This window comes from Leptonychotes weddellii, chromosome 6 (genome assembly GCF_054177405.1).
Source record: "Leptonychotes weddellii isolate Sample4059 chromosome 6, ASM5417740v2, whole genome shotgun sequence".
Lineage (NCBI taxonomy): Eukaryota > Metazoa > Chordata > Mammalia > Carnivora > Phocidae > Leptonychotes > Leptonychotes weddellii.
Window position 1 is genome coordinate 25,027,437 of NC_138374.1, and position 27,382 is coordinate 25,054,818.

General features: G+C 57.4%; 1 protein-coding gene and 2 long non-coding RNA genes across 4 annotated transcripts in view; 1 reads left to right on the top strand and 2 right to left on the bottom strand.

Annotated features, from left to right (window-relative positions):
* LOC145722152 (uncharacterized) overlaps positions 1-2,371 on the bottom strand; it is a 28,543-nt gene extending 26,172 nt beyond the window's left edge. The window contains exon 1 of the long non-coding RNA XR_014146210.1: positions 1,368-2,371. This is a non-coding gene — a long non-coding RNA (uncharacterized LOC145722152). The remainder of the gene's footprint in view (positions 1-1,367) is intronic.
* Positions 2,372-7,832: 5,461 nt separating this feature from the next.
* Positions 7,833-27,363, top strand: LOC145722153 (uncharacterized). 2 transcript variants are annotated; one of them, XR_014146212.1, is made up of 4 exons: positions 7,833-8,034; positions 21,099-21,250; positions 25,200-25,331; positions 27,152-27,363. It is a non-coding gene; the product is annotated as an uncharacterized LOC145722153 (long non-coding RNA). The 2 variants fall into 2 exon arrangements; XR_014146211.1 differs by having other exon boundaries at positions 25,200-27,363.
* On the bottom strand, positions 10,856-17,054 carry TLX1 (T cell leukemia homeobox 1). Its single transcript, XM_081823620.1, has 3 exons — positions 16,453-17,054; positions 14,132-14,333; positions 10,856-11,928 (listed from the first exon to the last, which is right to left on the bottom strand). Exons 1-3 carry the CDS (start codon positions 17,033-17,035, stop codon positions 11,706-11,708), a joined length of 1,008 nt encoding a protein of 335 aa, XP_081679746.1. The 5' UTR covers positions 17,036-17,054; the 3' UTR covers positions 10,856-11,705.
* Positions 27,364-27,382: the final 19 nt, after the last annotated feature.

Sequence of the window (27,382 nt, forward strand, 5' to 3'; positions counted from 1 at the left end):
TTATTTATTTATCTATGTGAGAGAGTGAGAACAGAGTGAGCAGGAGAGAACACGAGCGGGCGGAGGGGCAGAGGGAGAAGCAGACTCTTCACTGAGCAGGGAGCCCCACCCTGGGCTTGGGCTCCATCCTAGGACCCTGAGATCATGACCTGAGCTGAAGGTAGACGCTTAACCGACTGAGCCACCCAGGCACCCCGTGACATTATCACTTTCTTCTTTTTAAACCTAGCATCTGAACACTCTTCCTGATTTGGGAGACATTCCCCAAATGAGGTAAATATTGGTGGAGGAGTTGCAGCTTTTCATATAGAAACCTAAGGGACTATGTTTGTTCTCTCCCCATCTCTGACAGCTGGTGCCTGGACGTGTGTCCTAGAGTTAGCCAATCAAATGATCCCACAGAACGCTTGGAATCTTGAGGGAGTGAAGGTCCTAACGATGCAAGGAGACTAGAAATTATACACAGTGATGCCCATGCCCAGAGTCTAGTGATGGGGTGCCCGCAGCAGTGCCCTAATCAAGCTTTCCTGCCCCTTGACCCTGTGGTGTTTCCTAAAATGGATTTTCCTTACTTCTTCAGCCTTCCTGCCTCTCCTAGTATCCCTGCAATAAGTGAATTTTTCCCTTGAGTTAGCTGAACCCAGACTTACACACTGATGGGCTTGGGGAAAATCAAGTGTTCAGGGAAGGGGAGTATTCTCTGCAGGCTAGGGTTGAAAAGTACTCTCTGAACCTTGTGTAGGTGAGACAGGCTTCTGTCCTGTACTGGTTGGAGGGGGTTGATGTTTCCCCCAGGTCTCTTTTGTGGACTCGGGTCACTAAGAAGATCCATTTATCAGGACAACTGGGGTGGCTATTGACAGGTGCCAGGCCTGCGGCCCAGCGATCCAAAGGACTGGGCACTCCTACCGCCTACTCCTACCTCCAAGGGCCATAAAGGCAGAGATGTAGGGAAAGTTCAGCCCTCTGGAGCGGAGCGGTCAGGGCTGGGTTGGCTCTTCCCTTTCCCCTAGGATTCCTGCCCTTCCCAGGAATGTAACGAGGAGGCTGCAGCACTCACCGTGAGGACCCTCCCAGCCCAGCCGCGGGGCAGCTTCCCAGCCATACGGGCGCAGCTGTGCTTTCTGCTCAACGGAAACAACAGCACCTGGACTTCTCTCTCAGCCTGGCCCCGAGAGGAGCAGGACGCAGGTGGGACTGGAGAGGAGGAGGCTCTGGGTGGTGCTTCTTTGCATCCGAGAGCCACGTGGAAGTGCGCCTTTCTCCTTCCAGGTTGGAGCCCTGGAGCCCTCGCCCTTGTCCTCCTGGCCACTGGATGAATCCTGACCGGAAGGCCCGCACTCCTTCATGGGCTCCCAAGCGCTTACCTCTCTGCCGCTGGGCGCGTCCGGTTCCCGGGAGCCGAGGCGCGGTGCCACGTCCGGGCCGGTGGAGCGCGGCGCTGGAGTCTCCGCCCCAAACTCACGGGAGCGAATCTGCGGCCCGGGGTCCCGCAGTGGAGCGGGACAGGGCATGGCTCGGCGCCCCTTTCCCATCAATACTGGAGGGGAGTCGGGGGGATGGTCCGGAGCCGGCAGAAAAAGCGAGGGAGCCGCGTCCTCTCCTGCCCAGGCCCGGGTCTTGTCCCAGGAAGCGATGCACCCACAGGAGCACCCGAGGGCTGGTCTCGAGAGGGCCGTGCGGCCTGGGCCTTGGGCCCTGGAGCGCAGGAATAGAAAGCAAGCCCTTCTCGGCCACGGCCCCGGGGCGCCGCCTCCCGGGACACCCTCCGCAGCCCAGGATAGCGCCGGGCGGCGGGAGTCCCTCCCAGCCTGGCGCGCTCGGGCTCACGCGGCGGAGCGGAGGGACCCGCCGCGGAAGAAACGGCCGGGTTTGCGGCATTCTCCGGCCGCCGTGGCGTCGAGGCAGTCAGGCCCGCAGCTCTCCCGGCCGGCGGAGTCCCGGCCAGAGCCGGGTGGAGGCTCGAGTCTGCCGACCGGTCGGAACCAACAGCTGGACGCAGGCGGCGTTTTCTTCCCGGACGGCCTGCCGGGCCTCAAAATGGGCGTCCGTTTCTCGTCCTTTTCGCATTTCTGGTAGATTGCAACCCGGTGTCCCCTGCCCGAGTGTCCTTTGCTGTCCGGGCGCCGACAGTCCGGACGCTTGTGAATCGTTTCCTAACCTTCCCGACAGAGCTTTCGGCCCGGACGGGCGGGAGGCCGCGGCTCGCCGGAAGCGGAGCTTCCCCACGCCCTGGGCCGTCTCTGGCGCACCGCGGGGCCGCTCCCTGCAGGTGGCCGCTCACCCGGCTCCTGTGAACTGGCAGCGACGCCCGGTGACAAGCGAGGAAGCGAGACTGCTGCGTGGAAGGGAGCGTGGAGCCCACCCCCCAGCGCAGAAGGCTCAGGGATTGCAGGGCGCCTCCTTTGAACTGGGAGCTCTGCTCAGTTTGTGCAACCAAAGGCCCCCAGGCCTTCCAAAGACCCGCCTCTTCAGCCGACTGCCTCTCGAGAAACATCGCGTCTCTCACACACCGCCGCCCCTCCATTTTCTCTGCCCTAGAAGCCTCTCCCACCGGGTCTAGGCCGGCTGCTCTCACCGGCCCTGTACACGGGCTGGAGGAGCCTTGGCGGGCCAGTGCCCTGCGAGCCTGTCGTGAAGGACCGCACCTCACCGTGCCCTAGGACAGTAGTTAAAAACGCAGAGGTGACTTGGGACTTCTGTGGGGTTAATAAACTGCCTTCTCTCCCTCTCCTCCTGCCCACCCCTCAGCGGAATCCACCCCATTCGGTAACCGTGCCGCTCCTGTGCTGACCGGGAGGAGCCCAATCTCTGGCCTGAGATATGAAAGGGAAAGTCAAAGCCTGTGGATATTCCGAAATAGGTTCAAGAGTATCTGCCTGAGCGTCTGTGAGCTCGCAGGCCAGGCTCCTAACACGTGTGCCAGCCTGCTGGAGCTTGCTTCCCCTTGACGGCAAGGGAACTGGTGAAAGACCGCGCGAGGGCCCCTTAAGCGCTTTCCTGTGAACCCGCAGCATCCGCCCGGCCGTTTGTGTGCCGTCGGGTGGTGGCCCTGTGGCCCCTGGGACCACATGGGTGAATGCACGCCCTCCTGCGTTTGCCTGGACTGGAGGCAAGTGTGAGGATGAGGTCTGGAACAGCAGCTGGTGTGTAACCAAGACCTCTGGGGGAACGAGGGGGTAAATGTCTAGACCCGCAACACGACTGTCGAGCTGTGTGGACACGGGGTCTCAGGCTGACACCCAGCCTGAGCGTGACATTGTGCGCTTGTGCACACGCGCGGAGGGGTTTGTGTGGGGGAGTGGTGAGCCCGGCTCCGGCAACCACCCCACCCCCGCCGGGCGCCTGGAGGCCGGGGAGGGCTCTAGGGCTGGGTGGGTCTTCACTGAGGGTTCCCTCCCTTGGGTCTCCACCCAGCCGGGCAGGGTCAGCACCAGCTCCTTCCCCACCCGCCCGCCCCACGGACAGCCGGGCGCCTGTGAAAGCGGGGGACTCGCTAATCTCCTTGCTCTGAAGGGCGGGCAGAGCACTTAATGCACAATAGCCCCCCCTCCCCCCGCCCCGGAGGCGCTGAGGAGGGAAAGCTCCTGGAGGGGAGGCCCGCCACTCCACTTTCCCCAGGAAATCAAGGGTCTGGGAATGGGATGGGGAGGGCGGCGCCCCTGCAGTTTGTAGGACGTGCCTCCTACCGCCCCACCCCTGCCTGGTGCGTAGAAAAATCGGGTCAAGCCACCCCGGGGTTCCCTGCGCCTTTCCTGGAGTACCAACCAAGAGCCAAGCGTTTTCTACCTGCGTTATCTCCTTAATCCCTTCGGTAATCCGGGAAAGGGTTGGTTCTATAATTTGGGCAAGGAAACGGTAGGCTTCTAAAATTTAATTAACTTGCCCAAGGTTAGGAAGCAGAGAAGCTGAGCTCAAAACCTAGGTCGACGTCCAAAGCCACCTCAGCAGCCGCCTAGGAGTGAAAGAGGATTTTAGAAAGAGGGACAGGTGCAGGAGAAGAGGAAATGGGAGATCGGAGGGGGCCACTGTAGGTGACAGGGAAGGGGCAGGACACAAGATAACAGGGAGTGGGTGAGGCATGTGGCATAGGGTAGAGTGCCTTTTTTTTTTTTTTTTTTAAAGTAGGTTCCACACCTAGCGACGAGCCCAACCTGGGGCTGGAACTCAAGACTCTGAGATCAAGACCTGAGCTGAGATCAAGCCAGATGCTTCACTGACTGAGCCACCCAGGCACCCCTGGGAAGAATGCATTTTAAAACATATCAGAAGGGGTATCAATCGTGTCTATATATTTCATTTCTTTCTTTCTTTTTTTTTTTTTTAGATTTTTTATTTATTTATTTGACAGAGAGAGACACACAGAGAGAGGGAACACAAGCAGGGGGAGTGGGAGAGGGAGAAGCAGGCTCCCGGCAGAGCAGGGAGCCCGATGTGGGGCTCGATCCCAGGACCCTGGGATCATGACCTGAGCCAAAGGCAGACGCTTAACGACTGAGCCACCCAGGCGCCCCTGTATATTTCATTTCTTTAAATAAAATGGAAAAAATACTCCTGGGCAATAAAATAAGGCTGCAGGCCATATGTGACAGGCAAGTTGGAGAACCCAGGATTAAATCTCAAAGGGTGATAATTTACGACCTTGATCCTCCAAGCAGCATCAACAGCACCTGAATTTTGTTCTAAATTCAGGATCCAGGCCCACTCCAGATGTGATAAATGAGAATCTGCATTTTAACAAGATCCCCAGTGATTCCAACATATTCAAGTTTAAGACACTGGCAGAATCTATTTATATGTAAGTTAATACAAGTGAATACACCTTCCCATGTTTGACATAGAGCTTACATACATACATACATACATACATACATACGAATAAAAGGGCCCCTGGCTGGCTCAGTCAGCAGAGCATGCAACTCTTGATCTCAGGGTTGTGGGTTCAAGGCCCTTGTTGGGCATACAGCTTACTTTAAAAAATGAATACACCTTATAATGTATATAAAAGAACCTTCCCAGGGACACTCCCCTACAACCCTGGAGGAGGCGGGGAAGAAGGGAAGGCCATGCTCTCTTTTCCTTTCATATTCTGACTGAAACTTACTGTCTAAATGGTCAAAAAAAAAATCCCTGCCAGCTCTCAGAACTTCAAGCTGCACTCTCCCATCCACCCCAACCTGTTCACCCATTCTCCAGCCCAGAGCTATAGGCTTTGCACAGAGCAGATGGAAAAGGAGAGGAAGGATTTTCCTTCCTGGTTCTCTACTCCTTTGTCTAATAAAGCGTAATTCATTTGGTTCTATTTTTAACTTTCTGCTTGTTTGAATCCTCCCACCCTGCTGACCCGGAAGAGGGAGGGGAAGTGCAGAGAACCTCCTTCTAATCCTAGAGGGCTCCTAGAAGGAGGCAAGCCCAGGCTGGGAAGGCCCAGAGGATGGGTGCTAGACAAGTATGGGGAAGAAGGAGGAGGAGGTCTCACAGGGCTGGCAGTGCTCCAGGATGGGTCCTTGAGGGGTGGAGGGGACAGTCAGAGCTGAAGGAGGCCCAGTGGACTGGAGTGGATTGGAGGTGGTTTTTCCAGAGCCCCAGAAGGCAATCTCCCGGTGGATCTCTGGGCTAAGAGCCTCCACAATAAGAGAAATCCAATGAGGAGGCTGGTGTGGTCTCACCTCCAATCCTTCCCAAATCCACCGCACCCCTGGACTCAGCCATCCCTCCCAGAGACCCTGGCTCTAGGGTTAGACCCTGGGTTGGGATACTGCCCCCATTACCAACTGCAAGCTCTTAGGCAAGTTGCTTAACCTCTCTGGTCTTCCATTTTCCTTGTCTGTAAAGTGGGATGAAAATACCACTTACCTCACAGGATGGTTGTTGGAAATGTACAGGCAACCCTGTATTAGTACTTTTAAAACCTAGTGTAGTGCCTTGAACACAGCAAACACTCAATACTGTTATTTATTAATATTATTACGGTTATTGGGGCGCCTGGGTGGCTCAGTTGGTTAAGCGTCTAACTGGGGGTACTGGGAGCCCCTGTGGGGTTCCCTGCTCAGTGGGGACTCTGCTTGTCCCTCTCCCTCTGCCCCTCCGCCCACTCTTTCTCAAATAAACAAACAAAAAACAAACAAATAAATAAATAATAAAATATTTAATATTATTATCGTTATAGTTTTCCACCATGGCTGGTAGCAGCCGCCCCAGCACTCCCAAGGGTCCCTCAGACCCAGGTTCCCAGGGCCCTAGCTCCAGGCGCCTCTCCCCACGCGGCCCCTAGAGGGCGCCCGGAACTCACTCGTCCTGCGTTTTTGCGTTGGCGCCTCAGGTCTGGCTCCCACTGATGGGTGACTCCTGAAGTCGCCGCCGCCGCCGCCTCCAGCTTTTGGGTCTTGCGACTCCTCCCGAAGGAAGGGAAGATCTGTAGGCTCTGGGACTACAGGGTGGAAATGAGGGGGCAGGAGCAGCTCCCACCAAAGCCTCCCTGAGGGCGGCTCGCAGCAGTGGGGACCTTGCACCCCTTATGCTCCCCAGACCCTAACAACCAAGCACACAAAAGGAGGCCGGATTTCCATAGGCTTCTGGGAGGCAGCGGCGACCGCTGGACCTTCCGAGCCTAGCTAGGGTCCTTAGCTGGAATTCCTGGCGGCCCGCTGCCCCCAAGCCCAGCCTCAGCGTCTTGGGGTGTCGTCACCCACAGGAACCCCAGGGCTGGCAACAGAAGCACGGGCCTAGGAAATCCCCACCCCGCGCCGCCCGCGGGCGAGTTAGGCCTCCCCCCTCCCGGCAAGGGGAGGAGGGCGGGGAAGGGGAAGGGGAGTGCCCCTGGCGGAGTGGCTGCGGGGTAACCGCCTGTGGGAGCTTCGTGGGGCCTGGGCGGGTGTGAGTTGGAGGGAACCGAGAATGCCCGCAGTGGAGACTGTGTGTGCGCGTGTGTGCGCGCCTAGCACCTGCACACCCGCGGCTCCCTCCCCTTGTGCAACATCACGCATCCCAGGGGTCGCACAGTGGGAGGCTGCATGTGAGGTTGCACACAGCCATGCAGGCTGTGACTGAGGAGATGTGGGTTTGTAGGCACCCCCCAACACAACGTGGGTACCCCACTGCTCCTTCCACTCACCACCCTACGCCCTCCATCGAACACACCGTCTTATTCTGCTCTGAGCTCCTTGGAAAATCCAAACTGGCTCTAGCCCTTGCTCAGTCTGTTCCTATCGGGCTCCCCAGGGTGAGGAGTCCAGGGGTGGGTGTAGGGGAGTGGTGCCGGGGCCTCCCCGGGCTGGCATTGGGCAGCCCATTCGAGCCATGCGGGGAAAGCGGAAGTACCTCCTGTTAGTTGCCCGGGCAGCGGCCTGGCTGTGGGGCTCGAAACTCTGAGCTGCTTAGAGAGCAAGACTCCGAGGGCTGTCTGGGAGTGAGTCGTGTGTGAAGGTGGGTGTGAGGAGAGCAGGGAGAGCAGAGCAAGAGAGGGGGTTTCCTCCGCATCTGGCCTGAGGGGCCCTCCAGGCAGCCCCAGGGCCCCAGCCCCCCTCCCCTCCCTTCCCCTCCCCTCCCCTCCCCATAGCGCTGAGGCGGAAGGAATACCAAGGGCTCCAGCTCTGCACAACCCGGAGGGAGGTCCCTCTTAGTAGTCTCAGACACCTGGAACATACCTTGCCCACCTGCAAGTCACACCATAAACAGGATGCCCTCCGGAGTCCTGGGCCCAGGGCAAACCCCACACCTACGACCACGGTAGGGGCGCCACAAGGCAGTGCTCAGGCCATGCCCACACAGCCCCCGAGCACAGATCGGAACAAAGCCCTATTTTAGTTAACAGGTTGAGCCAGATTCTCTGTGTACCGCAGGCCGCAGGGCACGGGCCTCTCGGACCCCAGCCCTGCCTGGGTTTCTGGGCCCCGCAGGCCGCCACCCACTCAGCCACCACGCTGGGCTGCGCCTGGTCTGAGCGAGGGCTCCGGGCTCAGTCGCCGCCGAATTTGGTCAGTGCAGTCGGCTCCCTCAAGCCAAGGAAGGAAGCGGACCTTTCTGCTCCGACAGGTTCGTGAATTCCTCTTCTTTTTCCGCATCTCTCCGCACAACTATTCGGTTACTGAATTCCTTTTCTATTCTTTGAACAGAGACCGACCATTTCCGGCAGGCGCGGTGGCAGGCCGGGAGTTGTGAGCTTTCGGCTGCGGGCAGTTGGCCCTGACTGTGACCCTCGCAGCCCCCTCCCCACCAGCCTTCGCCCCACTCGGGACCGGGTGTGCGGGTCCAGCTGCCCCCCGGCGGGCCCCGCCGCAGTCCCGGTCTTTCCCCGCCGCCGCGGCCCTCGGCCGACCCGGGATTCGCCGAGATTCGGTCCCAACGAATTCCCCGCGGAGACAGGGAAGTCGTGCGCGGCCCCTGGGTGCCGAGAGCCCCGGTACCCCGGGGGAATCTGGCACCCCTGGGACCCCTCGCCCGAGGGCCTGGGAGCGCGGGAGGGGCCCGGGAGAGCGCGCGCCCCCGGCCTCCCGCGACCCGGAGCGGCCAGAGCCAGCGCCTATCCCGGGAGCCGGAGCGCCGAGCCGGGTGGCCTCCAGCGATGGGCGCGCGGCCCCAGGGCTGGGGATCCCCGCCTGCCGGATGCCCACTTCCCCGCGAGTCCCCGACAAGCTGGACGGGGTCCGAGAGCAGTGGCGCGGAGGGGGCATTCGCCCGTATGGTTATGAGTGTGAACCCTAGCTGTTTGCGAAGATCGGGAAGCAGGAGGTACTTCGGGGAGGGGTGTATGATGCCTAATTTTGCTCAGTTTGTCTTGTAAGAGGGGACGAGGGGCTGGGGGCAAAGCCTGGACTTTGAAGCGGGTTTGGGGGCCCTGTTTGTGCCGAGCAGTAGCCCGCATTCCTGCCTCGGCTCCTCACCTGGACTGTCCACGGCCAGAAAGTATGGAGCAGCCTCCGGGGCCAGCAGCCTCTGGAGGGATCCTGGGGATTGGGAGGTGGGAGGAAGGCTCCAGTCTCCGCTGAGGTTCAAAGAGCCTCTGGAATCTTACAGCGGGGAGGCACTAAAGGTGCCTCTTTAAAACACAAATGAAGAAGATACCGGGCCACGCAGAGAAGGTGCCGGCCAGGCGGCTCCAGTCCCCGCGGGAGAGGAGGGATCTTCCAGACCTGCCCAGGCAGACGGAAACGAATTCGCTGGTTCCGGGAGGCCATGTCCGGATTTCTCCCGGCCAGGTCCTGGGTGTTTCAGCTGGCGCAGGCGGGAAGCCAGCTGCAGACCCAGTGTGGTGGCCAGAACCTTCTCCCCAAGACCAACACAGTTTGCTAGGGCCTTGCCTGGTCACCCAGTGGGCCTGGGAGGTGGGAGCAGGAGGTCCAGGCTTAGTCCTTTGGGCCCAGAATCCTCTTCTCCTGAGGAGATCAGGCTCCAAGGGGGCCACGGATAAGATGGATGAGCACCGCCCCTCCGTCAAATTTCCCTTTGGGCCTCCTAGGGTGTGAGGTTGTTGTGCTTTGTCCCCCTCTGGTATATCAGGTCCAGGATAGCAGCCTGGGCAGGGATGAAGGACAGTGTCTCTGATGGCACCCTCTGGGTACACACAGCTCTGTATGCCTGAACAAGACCCACACCCACTCACTTCTAGCTTCTAGCCACAAAGTTCTTTCACTCTCCCATCCCAAAGAAGGAGCCTCCTATCCCTCCACTTTATGCCCCCAGGATGGCATGTCCCCAGACCCTCCACCACCTAGCTTCTTCCAGAAAAGCAGCCCCAAATCAGTTTTGCGCACCTGAGACCGGTCTAGTGCGTGGGGGACTAGATGTTATAGGGAGCGTTGTGTACCGTGGCTGCTGTCCTGGCCCCCATAGTCCGGGTCCCTGGGAAGTCACTTACTATTCAGATCTCTCCTAGGCCAGACTAGTGCTGGGAGTGGGAAGTCCCACTTAGAGGATCCTGGCCCAGTTACTGACTCACTGTGCTCCAACCTGTGTGGCTTGCTGGGTAAGGGCCTAGAACCCTGGAACTCCTAGCAGATGTTGGTACGTCCCCCAATGTATCTGCATAGCCCACCTTAGACCCCCCCACCAGCTTTGCACCGTTACACCCACTCAGTGACAACCACACACACTCACCTGCAGGGTCACCCACAATGATCCACACTCCCCCCTAATTCACACCCCCATTGCATACTGTCACACACACATATATACAGTAAAATACACATCTCATGTATTATTACATGTCAAACATGATTAAATGTCACACATGATTACATATCACACACAATTATATTCATACAATTACAGATGATTCACAATTACAAACATTCACACATTTAACACAAACATAGATTCACGAGGAGAAACGAATAGGTACTCTCACACACATTAGCACATGATTCATACACAGTCACAAATACGGGTGGGTGATCACAATTACCCAAAAAGAAACAATCACATTCACACATGGTTACAGACGCACCACTGCAAGTTCGTGCGTACAGTGATAGTTTCGATTTGCAACTTAAGCAGAAACAAGCACTTACGATAATTGCAAACACAGTGACACGCTTGAACACGATCACATTCATTATCAGTATCATCCGACTGTCCACACCATCACGAACACACAATTCACACCCGTGACCCTCACACCCAGAGACAGCATATCCTCTAGAGCATTAGCCATCCCAGGAGAGCCTGGCACTCCTTCCTTTCCGAGGTCTGCCGCCTCTCTGCTTGTCCCCCTCCTCCCCTCTCCGCAGAGCCCGCAGGTCCTGGCCCCCAGATGTCCCTCCTGCGCAGACACCCGCGCTGTCCCAGCAGTGCCCCTTCACCCCAAGCCCAAATAGCTGCAAGTTGCTGGGCTTAGCAAGGAGCAGGCAGCCCTGACTCCGGATCCGGAGGGTTTTATTTTTTTTTTTTTCCACATAAATTACACAAGCACTTTATAAAATGGTTACACAGAAAACACCTTATAAGTGCATAACTTAAGCTCCCCTATGAACAGGATCTGGAGAAATAGGCTGAGTTTGTGTGAAAACCTGCCTGTGCATACCTGGGTGCGGCTAATGTGTGATGGGGGCCTGGCAGGCCGTGGAGCTGTTGTGTGTGGGAGAGTGTGTCACAGTGTGGCTGCAGCCTTGTGTTTGTGAGAAGTGCCATGCTGTTCACAATGAAGCTGGGTCACCCCTAGCTTATGCCTGATAGAGTCAGGGGTGTGAAGGCCATGACACTTTGCCGTAGGTCCTCTGTGTTTGACTCTAGGTGACACCAGGAGGGACAGTAAAATCACCTCTGGCAGGGCCTTTGGGTGTCGTGTGTGATGGGGAGTGGAATACAGAGGGGGTCTCCCCAGAGCAAGTTCAAATGACAGCCCATGCTGTCCTCCGAGGACCTCAGAAGCTCTTCTTCCCCCATCTCCTCTGCCTCTCTCAGTCCCACGTTAAAAATCAGAATAAAATAAAATAGACGCAAACTGGAGAGGACTCTGAACAGTTCCAGAGGGCGCAGGACCACTTAGGCATCTGGAAGGAGGTCCGTGTCCCTGTCTCCTGCGCTCTTTTTTTCTTTCCCCCATCAAAGAGGAAACAGCGTCGGCAGGAGCTCGAGGGCCGGTGCGGAGGGGCGCCGCGTTCCCCTCCCGCATGCAGTCTGAAGCGGGAGAGGGGAGAGAGTCCTGGTTCTCAGCCTCAGCGCCCCCTTGGCTGGACCTGGGCTCTCGAGGGGTGGGGCAGGCAGGCTCACTCGCAGGCCGAAGCCACCGACGTGACGCTAGTGATCTTGGTGGAGTCGTCGGACCAGGGCTGCAGGTTCTGCAGGGCGAAGAGCGAAGAGTTGTGCACGCACAGTGGGTCGGCGGGCAAGGGCTGTGCCAGACTCTTCTGGAAGGCCTCTTGCTGCAGCTGCAGGAGGATTCGGTTCGCCTGCTGCCTCTCAGCCTCACGCTCCTCGGCGGTCTGCCGCCTGTACCGGGGACAAGCCATTACCCACGCTTCGGTGTGCTCCCGGGAAAGAGCCTGGAGGAGCCCTGCTCCCGTCACGGCTCCCAACTCCCGCTTGGGCCTCTTTAACACACACCCTTATCTTGAGGGTCCTACTCCGACAAAGACTGGAAACCCCAAAAGTAAATGGAGCGCGGGTATCCCGGGGGAGCTGTGGGAAACTCCGCTAGGCCCAAGCATCGGGGGCTCTCCGTCTCCCACTAGCCTAGGATGGCGCAGCCAGGGGTAGGATGGCATCTTGCCTCTCCCCAGCTCTGCCGTCCCAAGCCTGAGGTGCCCCACCCTCCCCACCAGCCCAGGGCAGAGACAAGGGCCGGCGGATTAGGAGCTGCCTTGCCTGACCTCTCTTCTCGCCCTTTTCTCTGCGATCCTGTCGCAGGCTTCCTGCCTCCTGCGCGGAGCCCTGTGCCCTGCGGGGACTCCCGCCGGACCAGCCGCCTTCCTCCGAGGCGGTCCGGGGAGGCGATGACTCACTTATTCCATTTAATGCCTTCCCTCCACCCCGTCAACTGAGATCAAACGTCTGTCTCTAAGGTGGACAGACCTAATGGGAGTCCCGGGGGCCTCCAGAAGCAATTTGTAGGCGATCGATGAAGCCGGGCGAAGCCGGCAAGGGCCTCTCCCAGCGGTGGACTCCCGCCTCCTTCCCACCGCCCCTTCTTGCCTTTTGCTCCATGCGTCTTTCCGTCTCTCGTCTTACCCTTCTCTCCTGCATTTCAAACTGCCTGACTGGTTCTCTTCCTTTTAGGCGTTGTGTCTTTTTCTCCCATTTTCTCTCACCCGCACTCCCTTCGTTCTCTCAGAATTAAGAGAATTTGTTTGAAACGAAAATGGAGATTTAATCATCCATTGCTTTCCTTTATTATCCTAAGACTTCTCCAGGCTGCCTGGTTTTTCCTTTTCTTCCTAGGGTGGGCTATTTATCTTTGCCCCCTCCCCTCTCTCTGCCTGCCACTCTCTTGTCTTTCTCTGTGCCCCTCTCTTCCAGGGGCTTGCGTTGCTCCCTCCCCTCGCTTAGGCTGCAGCCTGGTGGGGCCTTGGGAACACTAGTGCCCAAAACCCTATTCAGCTAGCCCTTGCTACCTCTTTAGCCTTCCAGAGGTCTGAAGCCATACCCCCATTTCTTCCCCAGAGACAGGAATGGGGGGGCAGAGTGGTGGGGCAGTGGCTTCCTTTGTGGCCACGATGGCAGAATCCCAGGCAGATTCCTCGCCTTCATTCAGAAAAAGAGGAAACTCCAATTCCTTCCTCCAGCTCTAGGCCCCTCTGGCCCGGAGCTGCGGATTTCGCCCAGACCCTCCTGCGCTCTCCCCCTAAGGCCTGAACTAGCGAGAAACTTCTCAAGTGTGGAGAACGGAGTATGCGAGCCATATGTGCCAGAGGGTGCAGGAATGCAAGTGGGTGCAGCTGGAGAAAGCGCCGGTAGTTGCGGTGAATAAGTCTGCCAGAGTGTGGGACTCGCGTTACGAGAGAGAGAGAGAGAGAGAGAGAGAGAGAGAGAGAGAGAGAGAGATGTATGTGGGGGGGATTTTAGTGTGGTTGTGGGTGTGTGACGGGAGAAGGGTAAATGTGTGTGTCTCCTTCTCTCTCACCACACCCATCTGCTCCTAATTGATCCCCCTTTCAGTGGGACTCTCCAAAACCCCGCTACAGCCGGTGCGGATTGATTTTCCTCTTCCAGAGTCGGGGATTGGCTGCGAGAGGGCCGCGCGGAGTGCCTGGGGAGAGGGAGTCAGCAGGACCCAGGCCGGTGGAGCCTGGCGGCTCCGCTAGGAGCCCCGGCTGGGGCGCAGAAACAAGGCGCGGGCCATCCGGCCTCCAGTCTCATTTGGAGGAGACATCTCTGTAAGCGCGAGTTTGCGCAAACAGAAAGTCCCTCAGGACTCACTGATCCCCAAAGCACGGATTGCCTGGACTGTGCTTGAGCCCCGCCATTTCCGCAAGCAGCAGCAGAGACCAGCCGCGTCTACACCGGCACTGAGTGTGTCGGCCAGAAAGCCAAGAAGCCTCCCGTAAAACAGAGCCGGCGCTCTCCAGCCTCAGCTCGGTTGCTCCCCGTTCCCGGCCAGCCTAGCAGGGAACCGATCAGAAGCCGGCGAGTGGAGGGGGTGTGAGCGCCCCAGGAGAGACCCCGGGACAGAGAGCTGCCCGCCCAGCGCGCTCACCTCCACTTCGTCCGCCGGTTCTGGAACCAGGTTTTGACCTGCGCGTCGGTCATTTTGAGCGCCTTGGCCAGGGCTGCGCGCTCGGCCGAGGCCAGGTACTTCTGGCGGTGGAAGCGCTTCTCCAGCTCGCAGATCTGCAGGCGCGTGAAGGACGTGCGCGGCTTCTTCTTCTTGGGGGGCGTCCGGTTCTGATAGGGGTGACCTATACGGCGTGTTACAGTGAAGGGTGAGAGGGCCACTGGAGCGGGAGACAGACAGACGGCAGAGGCAAGCGGCAGAGCGTCAGGAGGCGTCCCAGGCCCGACTCCCCGCGATCAGCGAGCGCAGCGGCCAGACCGCAGGAGCGGGGCCGTGATCCTCCCGTCAGCCCTCAGCTCCAAGCCCGCGGCGGGCAACGGCCCCCTCCCGCCCGCCAGGCCGCCGCCACGGAGGCCTCTCTAGCCAGGGGCTCCCACGTGCCCAGCCAGAACCCGTGCAGTCGCCTCCCCAGTCTCCTTGAGGGGCATGTCTGAGGCGAGCTAAAGGTCGCAGGCCCCCACTGCCCCAGGCCTCCGGCCTCAGAGAAGCTGCCCAGCAGCAAGGGTCAGTGTGTGGGGGGGAGCGGGGTGGACCCTGGGTCCTGACCTGAGCCACCAATACGCAGCAACATCCCCAGACACATCACATACCACGGGGGTAAATTACAGATCCATACACCCAGTCTGACACACGGGGACAGGGACACAGGCAGACACATACAGGACAGGGGGCAACACAAGTGACAGTTATTCACTTCCTCAGAACCTTCTTCAAGCCTGAAGCAAGATTAGGGTGTGCTGTGGCTCCCCTAGGTAGGTCCTATGTGGAACCCTTTCACCAGAGACCCAAGACCAGTGGGTTCTAGGCTGAGGGTTCCATTAGAGCCCTTCAAGGCTGGCCTGGCCTGCGTTGGGGGAGTGGAATGAGCAGCAGGCTCTGCCCCCCAGGCCTGAGAAGACTTGGGGTGGGGACTGGGGTCCCTTGAGTACAGAGTCCTTCCTGGAGGCCCAGAGTAGAATGCCTGTATTGCCTCTGCTGCCCCCCCCCCCACCCTTTGCCACAGACCTAGCCTGTGAGCCAAGGTTCCAAGGCCGGAACGGGAGCAAGGGGCCTGGGTGCCTTGGGGTCGCCTACCTGAGAGTGTAGCTCTAAGCTGCCTATTTCCTTTCCACCATTGGGCCCAGATCCCTAGCCCCATGGGAGTCCCACGTCGCCATCCGCAGCGGCCCGTACCTCCCGCCTCCTCTAAGTCCCGGCCAGGAACCCAGGCTCAACTCGTGGTTACTTCTCAGGGGGCATGGGAGCGGGGCTGGGCGGGAGGATCGAGGATCGAAGCCTCGGATCCTAGGAGTGCTAAGGGGCTAAGTGAGGCTGGAGAAAGGGGCCCGCGCGTGAACGAGAGCTGAGTGCCGAGAGCGGAAGCGAGAGCGGAGGGAGCCGCGGCGAGCGGAGGGAGGCGCGGAGCTGGCAGCCGAGAGGGCGGCAGCCGGCCGCCGCCAAGTGCGTAATCGTCCCAGGAGTTGTCCTTCGGCCGCCGCCGATCGATCGCCGGCCAGGCCGGTGCATTATTCACACTGGAGGGAACAGGGCTGGGCCCCGAGGGGAGGACGCCATGCCACGACCGAACGAAAATGAAGCAGGAGGCTCAGCCTCACGCTGCCACCGACCTGGACGAAGCCCGCAGTCCGGGAAGAAGGGCCCGCCAGCTCTGCTGCTTTACTCAGGCTCGGGGCCTCTGCTGGGCCGGGCAAGGGCAACGGGCACTGGAGCTCCGAGCGCGAAGTGGTGTGTGTGTGTGTGTGTGTGTGCGCGCGCGCGCGCGCGCGTGTGTGTGTGTGTAGGGAACGAGAGGTGGGGAACCTGTTCTTTCCTTGCGTCTGATTCTGGGGCTCGCCGCCTCAGCCAGAGAACGTTGGCCGGGACGGAAGAAACAGTTTGTTCACATCGCTCCCCTTTCTCCAAGATTACCGAGCCCCAAATGTCGGCGGAAGGTAGTCCCCAAGCTACATCCCCCTTTCCTCCGCCTGACTGAGCCCCAGGGACTCCGAGAGGGGATCGGGGAGCGCTTTTCAGTGTGGGGGTCCTGCGGGAGAAACGGAGAGGGGCCCAGACTGGGAGAATTCTTCTCGAGCATGGCGATTCCGCGAGCGTGGAAAGGTGGCGGGCGGCTGCACTCGGGGGAAGCACCGAGAGGAACTGAGCAACCTGGTGCACAGAGGGGGCTGCCGGGAGCCACCGGGCGGGGAAAAGGTAGCGCAGAGCCCGGGCCGCGGCCAGGCGGGGCGCGCGCGGGCCGGACTCACCTGTGAACCTGTCCTTTGTGTATCTGCGGTTACTCTCCATCCAGGGGAAGGTGAGGCCGGTGAGGTTGTTGACACCCGGCACCGCAGGCACGGAGGGCACGGTGGGCAAGCCGGTAGCCAGAGGCTGAGGGTGGGCCACCGCTCCAGCTAGCGGCCTATGCGCCGGCACCCGAATCACCCCCGCAGCGCTCAGGGCCCCCCCCCCGCCGCCGCCGCCGCCGCCGCCGCCGCCGCCGCCGGGACCAGGGCCGCCCGCCAAGGCCATGTTCACGTTGTAGGAGCCAGCCAGCGGGCCCATGCTGCAGGCGCCGCCGCCGCCGCCGCTCGCGGGGCCACCAGGGCCGCTCGGACCGCCAGCACCATAGGCCCCCGCGCCCCCGGCCCCCGCCCCGGCTGCGGGGCCCCCGCCGCCGTAAGCGTAGGCGCCTCCAACCAAACAGCCAAGGCCGTATTCTCCGTCCTGGAGGCGCGAGGCGGGCCCCATGCAGCCGCCTTGGTCCGGGCTGTTGAGGATCTGGTCGATGCCGAAGCTGATGGGCTCCGCATGGCCCGGGTGGAGATGGTGCGGGCCCAGGTGCTCCATGCTGGCCCCCGGCCCCGGCCCCGCGGGGGGGCCTGGGCGGCGGCGTTTGCTGTGTTTGGCTCGGGGGGCAGCGCGCAGGGGCGCGGAGGCGGCAGCGGCTCCTGGCTGCGCGGCGACTTGGAGGCGAAGTGCGCGGAGGGCTAAAGTAGGGGGGAGGGGAAGGGAGAGGGGGCGCCGTATTCTTCCCCTCTCCGGCTGCTCCTTCCCCTCTCCGGCTGCTTGCTAGATGTTGACTCTGGGACATCAATCACCGGGCGAAAAAGCCCGGTGCGAGCGAGTCTAGCCGTTTCGGCCGGGTCTCTCCATTGGCTGTGCGTGGAGAGGAGCGGGGTGAATGACAGCGCGGGGGAGGGGCGGAGAGGGGGAGAGGGAGGCCGGGAGCCGAGACTGATTCAGGAGCCAGACACAGAGGGACGGAGACCGAGGCTCGGAGAAGTAGTTCAGGAAGAGAGAGAAGAAGGGATTCGGAGACTTAAAAGGAGAAAAAGAACAGGAGGCGGCCCTTCCCAGAGACCCATAAACAGACGGACCCAAGGAGGTGGAGGACAGAGACCTCTTCCCAGCCTGGCAGGAGTCTCCCCACTTTGAATTGGGCCAAAGGGGTCCAGCTTGCTAGGCCTCTGGGGAAGGGTGTCCGTGAGCTACTGGAGAACCTCCCCAAGGGCTCAGCTGGGAAGCACCTGTCCTTCAACAAGAGGATTTACTCCAAACTTCAAGTCTGGCTTGTTAGAAAGTAGAAGACTGTCTACTCCCCAGGTATGGAGCCCAGGCCCCTGAGGCGGGAAGGTGAGTTCAGGCTTGTCCTTTTTTAAAACACAGGCCTATGAACAACTGGCTATATGTTGTTGGAAAAATCAACAACCACCCCCAACTCAGCCTATTTAGAGAAACTGAGGAAAGGAAGACTTCCTGAGAGGCAGGCACAAGTCAAGGGAGTTGGCTTGCGGCCTGCTGCCAGGGTGCCCATGCCTCAAGATACCCCTTTCCTTTTAAATAGAAGCCTCAAGAAGCAGTTCCCACAGTGTGTGAATGAATTCAGTCAGATTGCTTTCACCTAGCAACTAGCCCAGGGCTGGCTATTCCAAGCAAAAAACCCTTGGACTGTGGTGAGAGGAAGGAGTTATTTTCTTACTTTTGGAATCCTGCGAGGGAGGCGTAGGGGACTTAAGGCAGTGGGGGCTGGGTTTGGTGCGACCAAGATCAGGAAAGTGCATCCGGACAAATTGAGGCCTTTTAAAGTTTAAAGTCAGCCTGTGGCTGACTGGCTTAGAGCCCAGGAGAGAAGGCGGAAACTCCCTTTTTCTGCTTCCTCTCTTTTCCCTCTTCAGTAGGGAAAGGTCTGCTCCCTCGAAGGAGCCAAGCTCTGGGAAGGGTGCAGGTTGGATCACTTGGGATCTATTTCTGGTCTATATCAGATTCAACAGGTCTTCAAGGAGGGATTGTCTCTATCAGGCAAGATGCTAGAATATGAAGGTTTGCATTCTCCTCATCAAATCTCGTTACAGTCTATTTGCTTTGGTCATGTCTGTTATTTCCACTTGAAGAGATCTCCTTGGAAGCAGGGAATGGTTTACTCATCTCAGTCCCCCCCCCTCCCCAGCTGTGGAGTACAGCCCCAAACCGCAGGATATACTCAACCTGGGTGAAAAATGAAAGAATGAATCTTATTATTCAACAAATATTTATTGAATACCTACCATGTGTCAGGCATTGTTCTTGGCATTGAGAAAATAGCAGTAAATAAAACAAAGGTCCTGCCCTCATGGAGTTTACATTCCATAGAAGGGGTTAGACAATAAACAAAGAATCAAATACATTACGTCAGATGGCGATAAGTATTATGGAGAACACTATGAACTTCACTAACTCTTCAAGATGAGTATTATCCCCATTTTATAGATGTAAGAAAGCAAATTTCAGAGAGGCTAAGTGATCTGATCAAGACAGAGGAGCTGGATTTGACTTGCTTTTATAGGTTAGTCTGGAAACCTGGCTGCTGGTTGGAAGCACATCTCTGTGGGGAAAACCTTGTCTGGGCTCCAGGCAGGTGGACAAAGGCCCACTCAGAGCAAGGCCAGATGTGAAGAAGGTGGTGGTTTGTAAACACTAAGCAGAAATAGGAGAGAGCTCTACTCCCTTGCCAGTTTGCTCCTCTCCATCCACCCAATCCAGGTTCTACACCTCTACCCAGGAGATGCCATAACTTTCATCAAAAATTGTTTGAACCTGTCCACTGTAAACGTCAGATCATCTCAACAGATCAGAGCTTCACTCAGTTTGAGAGCCAATAAAGGAAGGTTTTGTAACTTTCAAAAAAATATTGTTTGAACCTAAATTTGTCTCTTTCCTGCCTCTTGTCTTGGGGGAACCAAAGCAGAGATAAACATAAGTGTTTTACTGAGAAACTACTATGTGCTAGGCACCATACCACACTGATCTCATTTAAGACAACAAATCTGTGAAGTTAATGGAAAAATCTCCCATTTTTAAATAACTAAGAAAATTCAATGAATGTTCATAGCAGTGTTGGTCATCATGTGATGAATGGATAAATAAAATGTGGTATAATCATACAATGGAATATTATTCATCCAAAAAAAGAATAAAAAGGAAGTCCTGATTCATGCTACAACATGGAAGAACCTAGAAAACATGATGCTAAGTGAAAGAAGCCAGGCACAAAAGGCCACATATTATATGACTGCATTTATATGAACCATTCAGAATAGGCAAATCCATAGAGGCAGAAAGTAGATTAGTGGTTGTCAAGGGTTGGAGGAGGAAGGGTAGGAGGTGGCTGCAAATGGATACAAAGTTTCTATTTGGAGTGATGAAAATATTCTGGAATTAGATGGTGATAATGGTTGCACAACTTGGTGAATATATTAAAAACCACTGAATTTATGATTTAAAGGGAATATTATGGTATATGAATTATATTCATTTTTAAAAAGAAAAAAACAAAAACTGAGACTTGGTAAGATGAACAAACTTGCCCAAAGTTCCACAGACAGAAGAAGATTGATCTGCGTTCCCAAAATCTGAACTCTTTTCCCTGGATGAGGCTGAAAAGTATGGAGAGAGGTGCTTCTGCTTCCTTTGAGGCTGAATCGCAGTGGCCCTGGTCCTTTTCATGACTAACTACAGTTCTGCCTGCTGCAATTAAAACCCTGTCTTTCTAAGTTATCCTTAGAACAACTTCCCTTTGCCACTCTCTGGCCCATGCAGGAAACCCCCTGCATGTTCCTAACACTCTCCCCATTCCTCCCTCCCTCCTCCTCTGGATGAAACTTTCCAGTACCTATGTCTTTCTGACCTTGCCCATTTGGGCACCTGCCTTACTTACTTACTGCATCTTGAACTCCTCAGATCTGGCATCAGTTGGCCAGGGTCCCTGGCAGGAGATTTCACCCTTGCTGGCCTAGCCCAAGGTTGGCAGAGGTCACAGCTGCCTAGTAGCCCATTAAGACTGTTGGGATGCTCTTCTCATCAAAATCCTGCAACCCAGGGAATCCTGACTTTCCCCTGCCCTTACATCTGTTCGCCTCACCGGTCTCTTCCATACTCCCCTCCACCCCCCATCGCTCCTACTTATCAGAGTCAACTTTTCTCCCAGTCCAGTTCTGAGGTGCTGGCCTCCCCCAAGATGAGGTTCTTTGTGTCCAACTTGACCTCAGCCTTTGTTTTCCAATGAGGTAGTTGCTGAGGGCCTGGGGTACCCTTTCAGTCCCTTCTCTTCCTAGGAAGTTGAGACAAGAGGGTCAGGAGTCACTGGGTTCTGGCCCCCGCCCCTCCTGGAAGCCGTGTTCCCTGAGCACACTGCTGCAGGTTGGAAAGTTTTTCTGAACCAGGAGGAGACTCACACGGAGCTTACCTCCTGTGGTGCAGCTTTTGCATCTCCCCAGTGTTTCTGCATGCCGTGTAGAGTAGCCCTGTTAGGAAGGAGTAGGGGAGGAAAAGAAAGCCGGAGGACAAAGCACAGTGACATCCTAGGCACCCTCAGTCACGGTGATTATCTCATGTTGTCCACCAGTAACCCTGTGATGTTATCTCCATTTCACAGATGAGAACACTGAGGCACTGAAAGCCAGGAAGGGACAGGAACTAGACTCAAATGCTGTTTTTCTGACTCCAATCATTAGAAGCTGATTTCTCGACATCAAACTTGGTAGATGTGGCCCTTGCTTTGCAGGAGTATCTTGCACACACATCTAGGTGAGTTCCAGCCCTAAGGCCACCTGGTAATCCACCCCCCCTTCCCCATGCACCATCCACTCTCCTAGCCTGCAGAATAAAGAAGTGCCTCCAATTAAAAGAGGAGCAGCTGGGGCTGAGGCTGGGGTTGGGGGAGGAGAAACAGGAGGGCTCAGCCACCAAGGGCGGCCCCTTTGGATCCCACAGGGTTCCCTCCCCCCCTCTGGGAGAGACCCCTGGGCCAGGGGTTGTCCTTTAGCTTAGGGGGGTGTGTGTGTGTGATAACTTAATTACTTTGTGTTTGTGGGACTGTGTGTCCATGAGGGGAAAGCCAGATGTGAAAGTGTGGGTGACAGTGAGGATGGTCATGCAGATATACTGGGCATGTCTCTGAGGAATAATTTTTTAAATTTACCCAACAAATATGTATTGGGTGTCTATTATGTACTAGCGTTAGGCTGTTGGGATTCAACTGCAAGCAAAACATGTCTGTAAGGGGGTTGGGGGAGAGGAAGGGAGTCTGGGTCGTTTTTACAACTGGATTTGTCTGTGTAAGAATGCAAGTGAATGTGTGTTTTCTGTAACAGATAAAGAGTGTGTCTCTCTAACTGTTCCTGTATAATGGGCATATATGACGGGCTGAGGGTATCCCTCAGCTACTGTACGAGTGTAATCATGATGTGTGTGTGTGGGTATCTGTGGGAGAGGTGTCTTATTTTCTAGTGTAGTTGTCAGGGAAATGGCCATATGTGGGACTGTGGGTGTGGAAAGGAGGTGACAGGATATGCCCAATAGATATGCAGCAGGGAAAGGGTAGAACAAACTGAGAAATGTGTAAGGGGATGTGTAAGATGAAGCAGTTCATGGTGGGGCCATTGGGATCTGGATTTCCAATACCAAAGGTGCCAGTTCTGCCTTGCTCACCTGCCTCAGGAAAGGGGGCAGAAAATGGAGGGGCAGGTGCAGCTGGTGACATAAGCACTTAGAGACCCAGTAAAGGGCACTCCACCTCCAGGGTGGGAGGGTGTTCTCTCTAGGAAGCTACGTTGAGGAAGTGGGGGGTGAGCAGGTCAGGCTGGTTCCAGCTACACAACTTAGTGATTTCTCAGGGCTGGGGGTAGGGGTTGTCCAGGGCCAGCCCCAGGTGCTCCTACCCAATCCTTAGAGTAACAAGGACTGAGGATCTCTCCAACATGGAAGGACAGGCATACATTTCATCAGTGGAGGGACCCCAAATAGATTGAGAACAGAGGGACAGGGGACAGACCTCCTTTCCTGCTCTAAGACACATCTCAGCTGTCACCGAGGTTAGGAGCCAGCACCTTTCTTCTCCTCCCACCGCCCCTACCCGAAGGTCTGCTTGAGCAATGGGGTCATTAAGTCTAGGCCCTGCCCTGTAAGGCTCCCCTTCTTGGCTTCTGACACAAAGGAAGCTGTTGGCCCCATCACCTCTGGGCATTGAGCTAGGGCCTCAGGCCTCTCTCTGACCAACCAAAGGAGGCCTGGAGACCCCCAGATACTACCATCTAGAACTGGTGCCCTTGACAGAGTATATCTTTGATGCTAGGTCTTCTCTCAGGATGCCAGAATGGGGATAGAGCTGGGCAGGGGGTGGGCTGAGGTTCAGGGGAGGACAGAGTTCTGCGGCGCTGCCATCCCCTGACAGCTCCTGAAGGGCTCCCTGGGCACCAAGTTTAGTTTCCCACCACTGGACCCCAGTAGAGCACCCCAGCCTACGACCCAGGACCACAGGCACACCCCAGTGTGCCCATTCTTGGCCTCCATCCTTGGCCCTACCCAGCTGACAAGTGGGTCTGAGCTGGTCGGAGGGATTGAGGAAATTTCCGGAGGCAGAGAGCATTCCACAGCCAGCTCCTGAGTGTGGTGCAGGGGAGGAAGAAGGAGTAGGGAGAGCACTAGCTTGCTGCAGGCAAGGACTCTGAGGGCCATTACCACCTTCTAGGCACCTACTCCCTGCGCTGGGGGGCTGGTGGGCCAGCCTTCTGCGGGTGTGCGGTTCTCTCACTCCGGCCCCTCAGCCTCAGTCAAGCTGAAGGTGGGGGAGGGAAGGCTCCGGCTGGGCCACAAACCTGCAGCGGCCAGATCTACCCAGACTTCTCGCCTCAGTTAAATTCTTCAGCCTGCCGGGCGCATCCATTTGGGCTGCAGAGGAAGGGCGGGTGGAGACCTCCCAGTTCCGGAAACCCGGTTCAGTCCCGGAAACCCGGTTCAGTCCCGGGCTCTGGTGGGGGAGCCTGAAGGTCTCCCGGTCACCCAAAAGAGCTTGGGCCACCTTGGCTTGGACAGGTTTGGAAAGTTCCACGGGCGCTCAGGGCACGTCGGAAGCTGCAGGAGCTCCCTGAGCCACGGTCACATTGCGCTGAGAATGGAAAACCCGGCCAGTTCAGACCGCTGGCGGCTGAAACGGCCCGGCCGCCGCGCCTCCGCAGCCGCGCCTCTGCCTCCGTGCTGCGCAGGGTGGGCTCGGGAGGTGTCCTCCGCATACACGAGTTGAGCCGGAGTTGGGGTTTGAAATGAACTCGCCAAGCTCCTCCTCCATCAGGGCCCGGGGTGGGACGAGGGGGACCGAATTCCAGTTCCGCCTGGGAGTCCCAGCTGCCGGGCTGCTGCTGGCGAGGTCCTGTGTTCTACGCTCTGGCCTGACTGCACATAGCCCTCGCGAGTACGCGAATGGTCCCTGGCAGACACAGCCAACACCCGAGGCTTTCCAGATACAGCGCTGGAGCAGATCCAGCACCGTCTCTCTCAGGCCCAGACTCACAGACCCACACTCACCCTTGCACACAAAAAGGCACACTCCTGTGTGCAATCCCGGCCGCCGCTCTCGAGGCCTCCACGCATCCCCACACAGGCACACTGGCTTCCTGCGCCTCAATAAAAAACACATCTCTCCCTCTAGGCACACACTCTGCCGGCCACATTGGGCCCACAAGCAGCCACACAGTTTCCCAACTTTTCTGGGGAGGCCGAGGGCAGGGAGGGCGGAGGCAGGGGGCGGGAGCCGCAGGTGCCAGAAGTTGAGGTGGGGGTGCCTAAGGGGGAGGAACTGTATCCATATGTATGGGTTCCGCACACAAAGAGCAGCTGCCCTAAACCGAGCCCCGGCGGGCCCAGAGTCGCACCGAGGCGCCAGCGACCCAGCTAATTGAATTAGACCGGCCAGGCCCCGCCACCCGCTCGCCACCCGCGTGCGTTCTGCCACCCGTCCCTGGCCGCCGCAGGCGCTCGTTGGGTGCCGAGGGACGGATTGAGGGAAGGAGGCACCGCCGCCTGAGCCCCTGCCCAAGGCGTCCTCTCCCCCCGGAAATAATCTCATTGTTCTGCGGGCTGCGTGTGGCATGGGGCGCCTGGGATCCCCAACTGGACTGCGAGGCCGTGATTAATGGGACAGCAGCGAGGGAGCTGACACGGGGAGGGCCCGTGGCCCTCCTCCGCCCACCCTCCTCCCTGGTTCTCAGCTGCCTTGGGTTCGGGTGCCCCTTCCCCACCGAGTCTGGGGAAGTGAGGGCGCAAGGGGGAGGGAGGGCAACGGGCCACCGGAAATTAGACCAGTCGATGTCTTAGTGAGGGGGGTGGGCTGCGTTAGGGCATTGAGAGCTGTGAGTCCCTCTGCACTGGGGGTGCTGGGGATGTGTGTGACTGTGGCTTAAGTGAAGAGTGTGGGGCTGTGTGTGAGATGCGTATGGGGTATGCTTCTGTCTCTGGGGGCTGTACCAAGCCCAAGGCCAGAGAGCTGGGTTGAGCCCCTGGCACTGCCCTGGGTGCCCAGGAAATGCCTGCTCGGGCACCTGCCTTCTCATAATAGATTTCAACAGCCACCTCAGCCAAGACCCCACCCACATCGCCAGACCACCAGCAGTTGAGAGTGTGGCTCCTGAACCCATCCCCCACCTCCCTGCCCCCACCTTTCTGGATAACAGTTTCCAAGTACAGGCATCTTTTTTTCCAGCTCTTCTCCCACTCTGACATCCTCTGCTCCGGTGCTCGCAGTTGAGACTCGTAGCGCCCTAAGCACGGAAAGCTCCCTGATGTGTGGCTGGGAAATAACTCCTCTGTCCAAGGTGGCCTTCGAGTCCCTGAGGTAGGTAGCATGTCTGTATGTCTGCCGTGCTCTAAACTGCAAGTGCCTGGGGGCACACCGGCTGGCCCCTCAATGCTGAGGGTGCTCTCAGCACCAGTGACACTTCCTTGTCTGGTGAGCTCCACCCAAGAGCTGTGGAGACCTGGGCTCTCAGGCAGGTGGGCACACAGCCATGCTTCTGGAAACCATGGGGCAAGCTCACATCCTCACCTTCTCCACCCAGAAGCAGGAGATGGGGGACTGGCCCAGAGTGTGTGTGTGTGTGGCCGGGGGGGCGGGGAGTGCCCTAGGGACAGAGCCATGGATCCTAGGAGGGCGGAAGAGGACCGCCCCCCCCCCCCCCCGAGAACCTAGGGCTTGGGTCATCCAGCGGTGAGCACGGCTACTGAGACCCTGTCCCAGCAAGGACGTCTGGCCCTCAGACTTCCTGCTTGCTGTTGCCCTCCACTGCTGCCCGCTGAGCTTTGCCAAATCGCCCAGGTGATGCAGCCAAGGCAAGGTACCCTAGAAATCCAGCTAGGGGTGGGAATGAGCCAAAGCTGGGGGCCTCGCGCCCGCCAGAAGGGCTCAGTGCATCTGGCAGGGACCAGGGCCCTCTGGAGGAGTGACACCAAGGGGAGCAGTGGCTGGTGCCTCTACCCACACCCCCTTGCCCTGATACCCGAGGCTCCAGAGAGGTGGTGGGGGTGGGGGCTCTGGTCTGGAGCAGGCCCAGTGGGTCACCCTGAGAGCGCTAGGCGCCAACACTGCCCACTCTCTCAGGCCCAGGCCTCGGCGGCCCTCAGTATATTTCCTGGGACTTTTACTGCAGCACCAAGATGAACAGTGACATCCCCCTCTCCCCTTTCATAAATATTGCATCTTCCCAATGCAATTACAGGAGACGGAGCGGCATGAGCGTTTACTAAATAAGATTATGGGGTAATGCTAATGCAGTTTATGTCTGCGCTCTGACACCAAACAAACTCCCTATTAATAACCTCTCAGTGAGGCGCGAGGCTCCGAAGGCAGAGCCGGGGGCAGCCCAGGGCTGCGCACTAGGTAAGAATGGTCACGGCATGGCCACTCCATGCTGGGGGCGGCTCCCGCGGCTCCTACCCTCCTCTTTGGGCCTCTTGGCTTGGAGTTCCCGCCACACTCCTTAGGAGGCAACCTGGGCCTCCACCCTCAATTCCAGAGTCTCACTGACACCCTACTTCCTCCACTTCACTTCGGTTTCCCAACAGTTTGGTCCCAGCTGGTGCCCCTCCCCTCTCTTTGGAATTCACACTGCTGGAGGGGCCCAATTCCCCCTCTAAAGGATGTGCAAGGCACATTCTTCTCTGGCTTAGGAACCACTCACCATTGCCTATGGGAAAATCCAAGCCCTTCATCCCACCGTTCAAGGCCTTCAATTTACTGCTTCATTGGTAGTACCCTCCCCCAATCCCTGGCTACCATTCACCATCAGCTGTATCAGCTGAGACAAATACTCTCATACCTTTCCACTTACACCCATCTCCTCATGGCAATACTCTGACAACACCCACTTCTCTCCTACCCCAACCACACACACACACACACACACACACACAAATCCTACTCCTACTTTAAAAGCTAGCTCACACTTCTGCCTCTCCTGACATTCTCCAGGTGCATTTCATGAGTCCAACTGGCCAATAGCAAACAAGTTTTAAAAATTACCTTTTTAGTTGTTGTTGTAGATTTGGAGTCACAGAGACATGGTTTGGAGTCCCAGCCATGCTGCTTTATAAATATGTATCAGAACAGATCAATTAACCTCTCTGGCCCTTACTTTTGTTTGTTTGTTTATAAAACAGGTATAATGGGGGCGCCTGGGCGGCACAGTCATTAAGCTCTGCCTTCAGCTCAGTGGTCCTGGGATCGGGCCCCGCATTGGGCTCCCTGCTCCGCGCGGGAAGCCTGCTTCTCCCTCTCCCGCTCCCCCTGCTTGTGTTCTGTCTCTCGCTTGTCTCTCTCTGTCAAATAAATAAATAAAATCTTTAAAAAAAAACAAAGAGGCACAATGGACTCTGCCTTCCGTTTCAGTA